The 14,928-nt window shown below is 35.4% G+C and overlaps 1 protein-coding gene across 12 annotated transcripts in view; it reads right to left on the reverse strand.

Annotated features, from left to right (window-relative positions):
• Positions 1-14,928, reverse strand: part of MBNL1 (muscleblind like splicing regulator 1) — a 204,542-nt gene that overhangs the window by 112,845 nt on the left and 76,769 nt on the right. For 4 of the 12 annotated variants that reach the window (XM_042903551.1, XM_042903550.1, XM_042903553.1 and 1 more), the window contains exon 2: positions 1,116-1,235. The exons of the other annotated variants lie outside the window; for them this stretch is intronic. In XM_042903551.1, coding sequence (XP_042759485.1) covers positions 1,116-1,121 — 6 coding nt within the window. In that variant the 5' untranslated portion in view covers positions 1,122-1,235. The remainder of the gene's footprint in view (positions 1-1,115; positions 1,236-14,928) is intronic. 12 annotated transcript variants of the gene reach the window in all.

Raw genomic sequence — 14,928 nt, forward strand, 5'->3', positions numbered from 1 at the left:
TGTATCCCTGTACCTAGTTAGCCTGGAAACACAGCAGGTGCTCAATAACGATTCATTGGCTGAATGGTGGTACCACATGTGAAAAGGCACTAATCAAAAATGTGGCAGGAGGAGGGCACTTAGGAGGACTGTGATCAAGAAAATTTCTTAATAAACAGTTATCTTCCTACATGGCTTGTCAGAGCCTTTATAATGCTACTATAAATTCCTAAACTTAACTGTCTACTTTTTTTTAATGGAAAACCTATTAAACATAGATTAACTATTCTAGGAAAATTTGGCCTTCACCTTTGGAAAACTTCTTTCTATATCTTCCAATTGTTTAATGAAAGACATAGGTAAACTATTAATTGGCATATATTCATGTGTGTTCTAAATTATAAGATGGAAGAGAAATATATGTATTTTAAGTCATGTAGTAGCTTTTGGCAAAATGGGAAAAGAAAATTTTAGAGTGAGAAAAAGTGAGATACCTCACTCAAATTATTCACTTTACTAACAGAGAAACTTACTCAAAGAAACTACCTTGTATTGGTACATGGATACATTAGCAATGTTAAAGACTAATCTTGTGCAACTATCTGACTAATATAGCCAATAGCTTACTAATTTGCTTACATAATTATCTTGAATTGAAAAGAATATTCCTGGCAAGAATTATGCATACTAATTTCTTAAGTTAAAATTCTATAGTCTACTGCTGTTAAAAAAGGAAGTGCTCCTTTAGAATTGAAAGGAGGAAAACTTGCTTTCACATACTAAAAAGTCATTTTTTTTTAAGTCACTGTGGGTCAAGAGAAAAACAAGAGCAAAAATAAAATAGTGGAAATTACACTGGAAACCATGTTCCATGTACAGAGGTATCTAACAAACCTCAGGATTAGTATCTTCAAGTAGTAAAGCTAGGAACAAATAAGAACTTCATTTATGGAATGGATATAAGGTCACAGATCAGGTCACCAGTGGTAGAACTATGATTCCCTTCTAAAACAACATTCTGGTGTTCAGATTATTTGAGGCCACTTTCCAATGGGCGCCATGTCAGTCCTCGAGAGATCAGCCCTTCCCAAAAGAGATCTTTGCGAACTGGCTCCCCATTTGCCTTATTCACTCACCAGCATCCATTAGCCAACTCCATGCTTTATCTTCAATAGATAAGATACGGCTTCTTCTCGCCATGGTGCCATGAAAAGGATCCAGAAGGTTCCCCTTAAACAACATTTCCTGAGTGACTGCTGCAGCACCAAGAGTAAAGGATATGCCAGGTCAGCCACTTTTCCTTCCCAGCAGTATTAGCAGCAGCAGCAGCAGCAGAAGCAGGAGCAGACCATTTAGACCCAGCTCCTTGCAGGATGCTAGCCAAAGCACTCTTGTTTACTCTACACCTAGACAGAGTTTGCCCGTATGTTTGCACCTTTCCCAGAGTGTCAAAACAGGTGTTTTCCTGTGATCATGCTTAAAAATCTGCTCCCCAAACAAGGTGATAAATACACTGTTACTATGAAATTCTAAGTTTCTAATTCTATGGAAAACATGTTCTTAAAGGTTTACTTTATTATGAGGAAGCCTTGATGAATCCTTTTAAGAATTCGTTCACCCTCCTCGCTCCTAATAAGCAAGTGGATTGCCCTAAAATTTCCTGTTAATGAAAGAAAGGATGTTACTATATAAAATAAATGCCATCATGCAATTTTGGTCATTTCTTTCCTAATGTTCTATCTGCCTTCCTGGCATAGAATCGCTTTTTGCAAACGCTATGTTTTCATAATCTTTACAACCCTCCCAACAGATGGGGAAATATCGGGTCTTATGCTCTTTATTTTACAGAAGGAACAATGACTTCTCTTTGCTTCTATATTTCATTCCCATTTGGATGTTACTGATGAGCTGTTTTTCCTACCAGTACTGTTCAACTTAACGAGTGGCTAGAATACAGCTGCACAACAGAGTCAAGCAGATAACATCATTAACAAAGCATTTACTTTACTAAACTGATTTATCCAGAGCCAAAATCCTATAGATAGAAAAAGCACCTAGAGATCTTTAAAAAATTTAAATAGCTCAACCAAGGATAAGTGTAAAACAGATGATTATTTTCTTAGTAAGTAAATGCTATTTACTTACTAAGTAAATAATACTTATAAAGTATTATCATAAAGTATAAAAGTAAAATAAAAATACTTTACTTACTAAGTAAATGCTATTTACGTATTAAGAAAATAATCATCAATTAAAGAGTCATAAATACGAGAATACAGAAGCATTGTTCTCTGCACAGTAGAGAGTACAAATTCTCAGTGGCAAAAGTGAAACCCTACATTCACAGGATCTTAGTATATGTTTCTTGTCATATTACTACTTCACGTGTTCACCTTATCCTCAAAGCAATAGCAGGAACAATCACTAACACTTACTGAATGCTCCAGGAGTGCCAGGCACTGTTCTTAGTGCTTTACAAGAGTTATCCCATTTAACCTTCCAAACCACTACAGATCAGATGTAATCACCACCCCATTTTGCAAATGAGGAAAGGGAGGCTCAGCCAGGTGCCATCACATGTTCGAAGTCACAGAGCTCACAACTGACTTGAACCCAGGGTCGCCCAGTTCCAGAAGTGGGGCCCTTAAACAGTTTGCTAAAATCCAACATTCATTTTTGTTTTCACAGTTTTTTCTGTACTGCAAATGTACCTTTAATACGATAGACACTAGAACATGTTTACACAAAATTATAATTTGATAATAGTTAACATGCATGATGGTAGATATTATGGGCCATGAAAATTCCATTAAGTCCTTGACCTGTATTATTAGGTTCACAACACCCCAAAGAGGCAGATATGCTCCCATTTAGCAGGGTACTCTGGAAGATTTAGGGGCGTAGAGTGCTAAGGAAGTTGCCAAACTCATATGACTACTATGGAACAAATGTCAACTCTGGATCCAGGGAAGGCAGCTCCTGAAGTTGTGGTTTCCCCCTTATACCTACCCTCCACTGCCTCTCAAAAGCTGATGTCATGTTATCCTTAAAGAAAGGGAGTAAGAAACGTCAGGGCTGGCCAGAACCCTGGTGGGAGGACGTTTGGCTATTTCTGTCTCTTCTGAAAAACTTAATAATGCATCAAGTACGTCAGCTCATATGATACACAAGTCCACATTCACTTCTCTTAATGGTGTTTACTAACTTAAGGAATTAAATGCAACCTGCGATTCTCACATTTTAATAAAAGTCAAGGACAGGGGCACTTGGGTAGCTCAGTTAGTCGGGTGTCCAACTTCAGCTCAGGTCATGATCTCACAGTTCATGAGTTCGAGCCCCGGGTCAGGCTCTGGGCTGACAGCTCAGAGCCTGGAGCCTGCTTAAGATTCTGTGTCTCCCTCTCTCTCTGCTCCTCTCCCACTTTCTCTCTCTCTCTCTCTCTCTCTCTCTCTCTATCAAAAATGAACAAACATCTAAATTTTTTTAAAAAAAAAAAGGAGAGGACAAATTCAGTTTTCACATTTTTTCCCAAGTATATCTTATCTTCAGAAGCACTAACAGGGCAGTAACATTATCATCATCACAGTACTGGTCATCGTGTTTGGGGGATTACCATTGCTGGCAGCCATACTTCTATTTTATTCGCATCATTTAATTATACATTTAATTGTATGCAGGACCAAGATAATAATTGTGAGATCAGAGGAAGCTTCAGAAATCTGAGGATCATCCCTTGAGATATGGGCTGAACCAACCTTGGACCAAGGTACTTCCTTGAATATTCAGCAGCTGAAATGACCGTCTTTGAATGAGCTCTTGAGGACACAAAGCCATCTGGGTAATCGCAGACAGCTCAAATCGAGCACCTACAGTCGCAAATATAAGACTGCGAAACCAATGGAGAATATGGAAACCAATCTCTCTCTTTAATTTGGCAGCAGGCCCAACCCTCTGGACAAAGTTTGGCTAGCTTCAGCTTTTTCAGTTTTAACCTAATATAAATTAGCACAAGAAACTATGAAAACTTCAGAGAGAAAATACAGTTATGGTGAAGTCATATACCCTCTGTCAGAATTTAGCCATAAGCTGTAAGAAATACAGCCATTTGGTGGCATTTAGCAAGAAGAAATTTAGGTGCCCATGTGGCACAGCCTGAGGTGATACATTAGAGTCTATTTACTCTCGATTATTTTTGAAATCAAAAGTTTCCAAAGAAGGAAGGTAACAATTCTTTACCCAATTTCTAGACAATTATCTTCTCTGCAGAGTTCCTTGAGTGGTGGCATTATACATCGTACCCACATAAGCTTGATTCACTCTTTGGCTGACAACAAGATTTAAATTTATCTGTCTTCAATGTTAACACTAAATTAACACAAAAGTTATTCAAAAATTCTAAAAAAAAAACAACACATTCTGACATCTTTTGGATGAGGAAAACAAAGTAACCTCATAGGCTTTTACATAAGACAGATCATAACAAATGATTTCTATGACCTTGGCACTACTAAGTGATAGACTAGGAAGATCATGACTCATTTATGCAGTCATCCAGATATCTATATATCTTCCAAATATCTATATATCTCTATCTAAAAATATATATTCAAATATCTATATATAGATATTTCTAGATATCTAGATACAGAAAAAATACAGATATATATCTACATATAGAGATATACAGATATTTAATATTAAATATTTAGATATTTAATAGATTAGATATTTAATATTAAATATCTGTATATCTCTATCTCTAGATACATAGATACAGATACATAGATATTTGAATATATATATTTTTTGACTGTTTAAGTTATCTACTGCAGCAACAATTATTATTTCTTGCTGATGTTAATGACAGTGCAATTAAAAACAGAGAAATATAAGTTTGGGTCATTTTAAGACTTTACTTTAGAAAGATATCAAACAACAGAAGTCATATCTGTAGATGAATACATTAGCAGCTTTTTATTCATCAGCTTTTACTGGGTATACTCTCTTTTATTTAATTCCTTGAACTTGGCTTTATCTGGAAAGAAAGGGATTGATAAGCACCAACTCTAGGCCACACTTTGATCAAAACAGGTAAGGCTGCAGTGAGTTCCCCAGGTTGTCCTGAAAGTAAACAACACACTATTACCAATTCTTAACTAACACGAAGTCAGCCAAATATAAAATGGTGACCTAAAAGTGAAAAGCTCTAATTGTGCATTACAAACCCCTGAGTCATTCTGTCCTCACAACTTTATGCTTTAAATAAACCTAAATGCTAGCTAAAGAAAATCTACAAGCAACTCAGTGTGACTTAGTGTTTCCAAACCAGGAAAAGGAAGGACTTTCAGTGTTCGAGATAACATTTGTTTCCTTTAGTCTGGAAAATAAACATTTCCTATGCAGGTTATGCCCAGGGACTGTGTGTGTGTGTGTGTGTGTCAGTGTGCGTGTGTGTGTGTGTGTGTGTGTGTGTGTGTGTGTGTGTGTGTATCAGTATGTGTGGGTAAAGACAGAAAGGGGAGAGAAAGAGAGGACGAGGAGAGAGAAACAGGAAGATTTTTTAGTAGTATTTGGTGTTCAGACAATACCAAATTTTGTCCTGGAGTTAGAATTTATCTCAGCAAGTTATGTGCACATGAGCTATGAAAGAACTGGAATTTGTCATAAAATCAACAGGAAATGCTTTCCTGATTATATATCACATTTCTATTAATTCAATAACACAGGATGACATATTACATATAGTTACATAAAATAACAGAAGTCTTGGGTCTCTAAATTTGATTAATTTATCTTTATTTCAATATACATTAAGCCATTTTCTACATTTCAATAATACTAGTGTATCTTTCCTAATAGAGGAATAAGCAGATTTTGTCCTGATATCGTGCTTATATAACACTAGAGAGATCTACTTTAATACATTTATGCAGTTCATTGTTTACTGGAGTTAGTAAGCAATGGCCAAGAGAAATAATTCATTTACATTTGTCAAGTATGGATACATATGTAACCTATCAAATAACAGCTTAAGTTGTCAAGGGCATGAGTAAGAGCCTCTCCTGCACCGGTCCAACTTCTCATGTGTTAGCTGGAAATGCATCATACAAGCCTGTGTTCCATGCCTTGGGGACAAGATTATAAATTAAAAGAACAAAACGCCACCTCCGTGTTAGGTATATGAGTATGTCTACTAGTTCGGTTAATCCTCATTGCACAACTTTAAGGCAGGCATATTATTGTTCCCATCTGACAGATGAGAACACTCAGAGCAGTTGGAAAATGTGCCCAGCCAAATCTGTTCCACAAATGCCCCTGCTACCTGGGTAGAAACTAGGGACTAATGGGATTACACACACACACACACACACACACACACACACACACACACACACTTGTGAAGTTTACTTTCTTGTTTTCTGTTATAAGGATTGTTATATATTTTTTAAGATACATAGTGAGTTGCAATTTATATTTTTTGAGGATTTCCAGAAATAATTCTTAAAATGCTCGGGAGACTGCTACTCCTTCAGTAGTCAGATAAGGAAATGTGTAAGTGAGAATTATGTCAAGCCAAATAGCACACGTATTTTAAAATGTCCAGGATGCTTTCATTTTATCCAACCCCTGAAAAGAGTAGGACATGAAGTGTGTTTTCAAAGAAATACATTTTCTTTATGCGCATTTGGCATTGCTGGCTGACCTCAGCCAAGGCAAATAGGCTAAGAAGTAAACATCATTCTTTTACTACTTTTACAGGGTTCTCTCAGTTACCAACAGAAAATGGTCCCCGTTTTTATTTTTATTTGTTCGTATAAACTTTATATTGCATGATGAAATGTGACCAGTATTTTTCCTTTTTTAGGCTCCGTTTCACTCCTAAATTAGCTCCTATCTGTCTCTTCGCACTAGCACTTCCAGTTCTGCATTCCTGTTTAAAATATTTCTTCCCCCTCTCTCCACCTTTTTTTTTTCCCTTCCAGAAATGACTAATCTTCCTGTTATTCTACTCTTGTCAGTTTTTCCCCTGGTATTCTTTTCATGTTGCGTAACATTTACTTTTCAACAACTCCTTTTAGAATTTTACTACTGTATCCTTGATGCTAGCCTTCCGTTTTCAACAGATTAAAACAGTCAATATTTAGATATTAGTCTACTTTTTCGGGTCAGCTTTTGTGCTATACAGATTAAGCTATCTCCTCACGCCAAAAATGCAACTCTTCTTTCAATCGACATAATATAAATGCCCATTTGTTGATCTTCAAAGCTAAATTCAGTCTAATCCTCAGTTACCAGACATCACAATTAAAGGGCTTAGCTTTTTGTCTCCTTTCAAATTTCCTGATAAGTGCTAGCAAAGCAAACGTAATGCCACTTCTCTTAAAATTCTCTTGCTTCCCAGCACTTCTCCATAACATCATAAAACATGTTAGCATAGACTTACAAGCAGAATGTAAAGTTTTCCCAGCTACTGATTTTCAATTGCAAAAATTATTTTAATTACATGCCCAGAATTTGACTTCTACCCTAATTTTAAACAATCATAACAACTATATAGCTATATACTATCTGAACAGAAGTAGAGTTTTTATCTCAGAGAAAACCTCTGAGAAGCGTTTTAAAATTACAATGATTATTTAATATACCCAAAGTTTATAAGCTAATATGGCATGCCTAACAAAATATTAATCATAACCTCAGATTTACATAATCCACTTTTTGGTGAATCCAATATTATATTATCTCATAGTCATAGGATCCCATAGAGAGAGCAGTACCTTACTACTCCTATTTACACTGGCTATTCACACAAGAAAATGTTCACAAGGGTCTCCAGAATTGTACATTCCCTAAAATCCAAAAACATCTTTAAAAACCTGACAAAACAGACTTCAATTACAGGAGATAAATACATCCCTAAAATGTCACCTTCACTTTCTTAAAATAAAAGTCAAATAAAGTTCAAGTATATTTGCTTAAGATAAAATAGCAGAAGAGCTTCCCATTTACTTTCAGTTTTTTTTTTTTTGGGGGGGGGGAATCCCCATCATTCCCTCTTCTTACTTTTTCAAATAACAAAAATTAAAATTTCCTGGCTTGTCGCATACAATGCCCTATATGGAGACATGTCATTTTTCTTTGGGTCAGCACCAACAACTTAACTTTAAACCTCTTTATTATCCCTATTTTGGACTCTACGCCCAGGAACTCTAAAGTCAGTTAAAGCATTCTTGGTTCATATTTATAATATAGGACATCAAATATTATAGTAACCAAAACCAGATTCATATACATATTTTTCTTAATCACATCACATTATACATGGAAAATAAATCCAAACTATATAACTCTATGAAAAAGGCAGGGCTTGTGTCCATATGCCCAGCGACTCGCACAGTGCTTACCTGTCTTCCCCCCAAAAAAACATGCTCAATGAGTATCTTCTAAGTGGATAAATTCAATCATATAGAGGTATATTATGGTAAACACAAAAGGAAGGAGAAGAGACTTCCTGTCACCACAAGGGAAGGAATATTCTCAAAATGTAATAATCAACAAAAGAGGATTAAGAGAAATAACTCAAAGAATATCCCCAAGGGAAATTTTATCAAAATTTGTTAGAATACTTTGAATGTATCTATATTTGGGTCATGTATTAAGAAATTATATTCTGGAATAGATAAATAAAACTCATGCATTTTTCTCCACCTTTCTAATATAAACTATATGATGAAGGTGCCAATTAGTTACCAAAAAAAGTTCTCTATAGAAAAATTATAGGTAATGAATGCAGCAGGAATGATAGAATGAAAAAGGTCATCATTTGGCAATCCCTAAAAGAAATCATGAAGCTATGCAATAAGGAACAATGAGATGAAACACTAATCCAAGTCTGATAAAGAACTTTATAGGATTGGCCTAGGCTGGCCTGAACTTATTGATAGATTTTAGCATCATTAAATGTGAGTACAACAGAAATTATGCCCCTTTGGTGAGATGCAACTGAAAGTACACAGCACCATCCAGGAGGCATTCACACCAAATAATAAATAGCATTACAACTGAACTCAATGATAGCTTTAATTTCTAGTCTCCAGAAAACCAGGGAGATGGAAGAACATGGTCAACAATACACAGGGAAACAACTAGCTACATTCAGAATCTCAAATCTTCTTCAGGACAGTGACTAAAGTCTTCAACAGATAAAGGCATGGGAAGAAAAAAGGAGCAGAAACTATCACAGACTAAAAGAATCTCAAAAGACCTCACTTCCAAATGGAATGTGTAAATCTTGTTTAGATGCTCACCTGATCACTCCACCTGTAAAAATAGATCTTGCTCTGACAACAGGGGGAAATTAAACATAACGTGGGTACTAAGTAATACAATGAAATTATTGTCAGTTTTGATAGATTTGGAAACAGCATTATATTTAAAAGAAGTTCTAATCTGTCACAGACAGATGCATACTAAAGAATTTATAGGTAAACTAATAGGATGTCCGAATTTGTTTTAAAATACATCAGGGATAAAAGGTATGTGTGAGGTAAGAAACAAAACAAAATGGGCAAAATGTTGACTGATGCACATATGGATACATGCATACAAAATGCTGATTCATACATACATAGAGGTTGCTACAATATTTTCTCTAATTTTTGTATATGTTTGAAAATTGCCATAATAATTTTTAAAAGCTAAACAAAACAAAACTAAAACAAAACAAAACCACACCACAAACAGAAAGCAAAAGAGAAACAGTTACTACCTGGAAGAATAACTGAACTTCGTATTATATTTTTGAACCAAAGTCACAAAACCTACTTGACAAGCTAGACTTTGCTTCTAACCATCTGATCTGGCTGACCTAACAATTCATTTATATCTGTGAACATAAATATCTATATCTGTAACAGAAACACAACTGACTTAAACCTACTTACAAAAATCATCTATATCTGAAAATAAATTATAAACTTAAAAAACCTAAAAACATAGATACCATTATTAAAATGCTTTCTTGTTCACCTTCATTCCCCATGTATATGTATTACCTCTTCAACCAAGTAATAAGGTCTTTATGAGCAAAGTCCGTCTTATTTCTTCAGTCAACAATGAGTGAACATGTGTTCTAGTTGGTGTACTACATATCCAGTATTTCACTAAACGGTAAGAACACAAAGTGGTAAGTCACAAGCCATGTGCTCAAATTGAGAGAGGGAGAGAGGTACATAATTACAATTCTTCTGCCGAAGACAGACAGAGATGAATGGGGCATACCACAGACACAAGGAGACAGGACAATAACATGGCCAGGGCTGGGGTGAGGATAAGGTTATATGGAAAAAGTACACAAAACTATTTTAGGGGAGGAAAAAAATTCTAAGCCAAAAGACAGAAAGGACAAAAGACATTAGGTTGGAATAGCAAAAGAGGAAGTGTTTTGCAATAGGGCACTATCACTAATACTCACTGTTACAGGCATTGGGCCTCAATCAATAACCCAGTGGACTCAACAAAATGCTAAGTATTTAGTATGGGATCAATAAATATCTATTAGTTAAGGTACAGAGAGACAAGTTCAGGTAGTATTATTGGAGTGCTCATATCATGGAGTGCCTGTGCATCAGGCATTTTGCTAGTATACTGAGATAAATGTATTTCTCATTCAACCTCACATCAATCCCGAGGTAGGTACTATTATTATCCCTAACATAGACATCAGGACACTGGGACACGGAAGGCCTAAGTAACTTGCTCAGTCACTCAGTTAGCAAGTGGTATGCTGAGAAATGTTCTGAGTGTCGCAAAAAATGTGGGGAAAAATATTTGGAAATAAAATTCTACATGGTCAAATGATTTAAAGAAGAAGAGATGACACTAAAACAGCGGGTGCTGCTAAGTGCCTAAGTGGCTCTCTGGAGAGGGAAGGACCCTGAGTTGTCAATTTCCATGGTGTAAATACTCCTACCATGGCCAATTTCAAGATGCCAACATGACATCACTTAACCTGGAGTTGGAAAGAAGTCTTATGTGAGCCAGCTCCTGCATACCACTGGCCATAGCCTTCAATAAGCTATTCAGATAGAGAAATAACAGCCTGATTATATGGTCAAGAAGATAACAGGAAAATCAAAGAAAAGGTACACCTGCTATCTCTGATTACAAGACTCTGTACTTGAGTAATAGCCAATTTGTATGTGCAATTCATGAACACCTAAGGAATATAATATAATGTATGAAAGGCAATGAGGACAAACTAATTCATCGAGATTCCACAAGGAAACATACGTTTTCTAGGAGTGAAGAGTTGACATTTAAAAAAGTATTCTTTCTATGTGATTAATGAACTGTGATTAGTAAGTGATTTCCTGCTAAACTATTCCTCCCTCAGGTAACACATAAGAGGATTTATTTCAAACTGGAAAAGTTAAAAATGAAAATACAGTTGAAGGAAATTACTTGATGTGGGTCAGCAACAGACACTTCGACTAAAAAAAGGGAGATTACTTTTGCGTACCCTGTGTTTTATAGACTTCCTGACATATACAAGGTGTTGAATGATACTGATCAGAAGGAAGGAGAGGAAAAAAAAGCCAATAATAAAACTGGATTTATATATATGTATGTCTTATTTATATTTAAAGAATATGCAGGGTTGCCTGGGAGGCTCAGTTGGTTCAGCATCTGACTTTGGCTCAGGTCATGATCTTGTGGTTCATGAGTTCAAGTCCAGCACCGGGCTCTGTGTTGACACATCAGAGCCTGGAGCCTGCTTTGGATTCTGCTGCCCCTCCCCACTTGTGCGCTCTCTCTCTCTCTCTCTCTCTCTCTCTCTCTCTCTGTCACACACACACACACACACACACACACACACACACACACACACACACAAACATTAAAAAAATTAAAGAATATGCAGATATATGTATATAAAATGGAGTTCAAATGATTAATATGTGTATATTTACACCATTGCTTTAAAAAAATTCCTTTGAGTTACTCATTTAACAATAGCATGGAATGAATAAGCATAGTTAGATGAATTTTATATGTGCATAAAAGAGAGTTAGAATTATTAATATTACCATATTGATCCTATCTCTTTATGAAGTCCCTTTACCATTTAACAACAGTGTCTGATAAATAAATATATCTAGATAAAATCTTAATGAAATATTAAATCTATTTTTCACATAGAATGCAAATATAATGCTGAGGAGAAGCAAGTAGTGATCAGCAAAGCAAAAAAAGCCAAATTACATACAAATTTCTTGAGAGGTCTAGCAACCTTAAACCAGATGCCTCCATTTTTGGCATGTGGGAAGTCTGTTGCTGACCTGTTGCTGACTCTGGCTCTAAGGAACCTGCAGCCTATCCATTAGTTAACAGAATCCTGGCTTAAACAGACTCCAAAGAAAAAAAAATGCAATTCATTAGCACCGTGGATGCTATTTAATACATATGCAAAACAAATGCAAAAGATGCTTCTGAGCCTTGTTAGAGTCTGTATACTTTGTCTCCTGATGTTCTTGTCTCAACAGTAAGTCCCAGACATCTTTTATTGGGTCAATTTAACTATTGATTTTTTACTCATAATGCTTACCAATGGCAGAAAAATACCACTTTTTCAGTCTAATGCCATAGGGGAGAAAAATTCACAGAATACATATTCAAAGATGAAAAAATCAATCAACAACACTGTTTTCTAGTACATAAAATATTTTGACCAACCAATATTGTTACTTAACTAAACTGACATTTTTTCCAGTCCAGTTATCAGACTTAGATGAGAGTCCAGATGTATATTTTTATCTTTTTGATATCACAATTAGTTGAGAAGTGAAAATCCAAGTAAAATAATTCTAGTGTTCTGTACACAATGCTATTTTTCATTTCCTTGAATGAAAGAGGACTTTTAAAGAGGTGACTGTGTCAACTTGTGATGAAATGTATGGTCTAATTTATAACTGTAACATGTTAATTAGTTTAATAGTTTCTTTGTAAAGTTTGGAAGTAAGGTTAAGAAGGTTATGGCATAAATTAGGAGCTAAGATTTCAACTGGTATTCCACATTTTGTTCCATTTTCATAATAGTAAAGCAATATAATATTTATTGGAAGTCTACCACATGTTAGACCTATGGGCAGGCACCAAAGATTCATAGATGACCAAGGCACAACCTCTGCTTTTTAAAAGCTTCCAGACAGGGAACACAGCAGTTAAAACTAACTACAATGGTCTATGCCAGGAGTATGGTAGAATTCTAATGTGCGTCTACGGTCACTGCATTTTCATGCAGTAAAATAACCTTGTAACTAATGTATGAGTTTTCATATTTCTATATAATAGTAATATTACCTAACTTATTAGAAGCATATGAGTGACTAGGCTTTGGGTTAGTGATTAAAAGACTGCCTTAGGTGAAAAGTGATCTGTCCAGATTAAACAAACAAACAACAAAGCAAAACAAAAAAGTCAAGAGAAAACAAATATCACTATCTCTTCCAGTTAGTTTCCAAGTGGATCTGAAAATAACATTTTGAAATTAACATGTTTTGAAGTTAACATGTTACTAACTAGCTATACAAATAGGAAGCCTAACCTGAAAAAATAGATACGCAGTTACTGATGTAATACTCCTTGCAATTTGCACGATGAAGAATGGCATACCCGGCTCAATTTGCTATTTCTGGAACATTTTAATTATTTCCCAACTTGCAAGATTAGAAAATCAGACTAGCCTCATAATCATCAGCAAACAAAATAAATGCTGCACGAAGGTCTTCTCTAAATTCCTCTCTTTTGAGCAACGTATGAAGAGGCTCCCTGTTCCAGACAGTAAGTACTGCTTCATGCCAAGGGGAGAAACTCTATACAGCCCGTATCTCTTTAAGATTATTTTCAAGACCTTACCTTTTCTGAAAACACTCTGCAGAAAAGCATGCCAAATCTAAAATAATGGATCAGCAGAATTTATTCTCAAAGTAGATGACATTTACAAAATCATGAAGCTCCTTGAAGAGGGCCAATAAGTCTCAAGGAGTAATATATCTTAATGTTCAAGTGGAGATTGAAGCATTTGTTAACAGCTACATAATTACTCCACTCTAACCCTTAATGAGCCTAAAGTACTAAATTTTTAATCCCCCCTGATGACCCTCTTCGCAGTGGATAAATATAGGTTTCTTCTCAAACATTTAATTGCTAGGACTATTGATATCAACACATAATCCAAATCATTTTTGACCCTCTAGAACTTTTCATTTCTTTCTAAAACAGCTTATATCATACAGCTCCTAAAATAACTACTGGAGGGGAAAAGTAATGAGCAGGTTAACAAGAGGCAGGGCGTAGGCATTGATACTTTTCAGAAGCAAAGATGGTCTTTTCTGCTTCAGATTGAAGATCTACAATACTGTAAAGTTTTCAACACTCGGAAGACAAAACTTTTTTTTTCTTCTAAAATTAGTGTCGAAATTTAAGTGCAACAGAGATACAGAGATCTCCCTATAAAAATCTTTGCTACTATTAGTTCCATAATATAACAACTATTATAGTTGCTACAGTTGCAGTCTGGTTCCCAGGAAATTCCTCTCACAATAAGCATGAACACTAATCAAGATTCCTCTCAATATTCTCAATAGAGTTAAAAAAAAAGAAGGAAGGAAGGAAAGAAAGAAAGAAAGAAAGAGAAAGAAAGAAAGAAAGAAAAAGAAAGGAAGGAAGGAAGGAAGGAAGAAGAAAAGGAAGGAAGGAAGGAAGGAAGGAAGGAAGGAAGGAAAAGAAAGAAAGAAACAAACAAACAAACAAAGAAAAAGAAAGAAAAGAAAAGAAAAAAGAAAGAAAGAAAGAAAAGACTGATAATGTTGCTATCCTGGTAATACCACTTCTCCTGTGCAACTTTTGAAGGGTAAATATTCTACATAAACTTGACACTTTCCTAAC

This window comes from Panthera leo, chromosome C2 (assembly GCF_018350215.1).
Source record: "Panthera leo isolate Ple1 chromosome C2, P.leo_Ple1_pat1.1, whole genome shotgun sequence".
In the NCBI taxonomy this organism is placed as follows: domain Eukaryota; kingdom Metazoa; phylum Chordata; class Mammalia; order Carnivora; family Felidae; genus Panthera; species Panthera leo.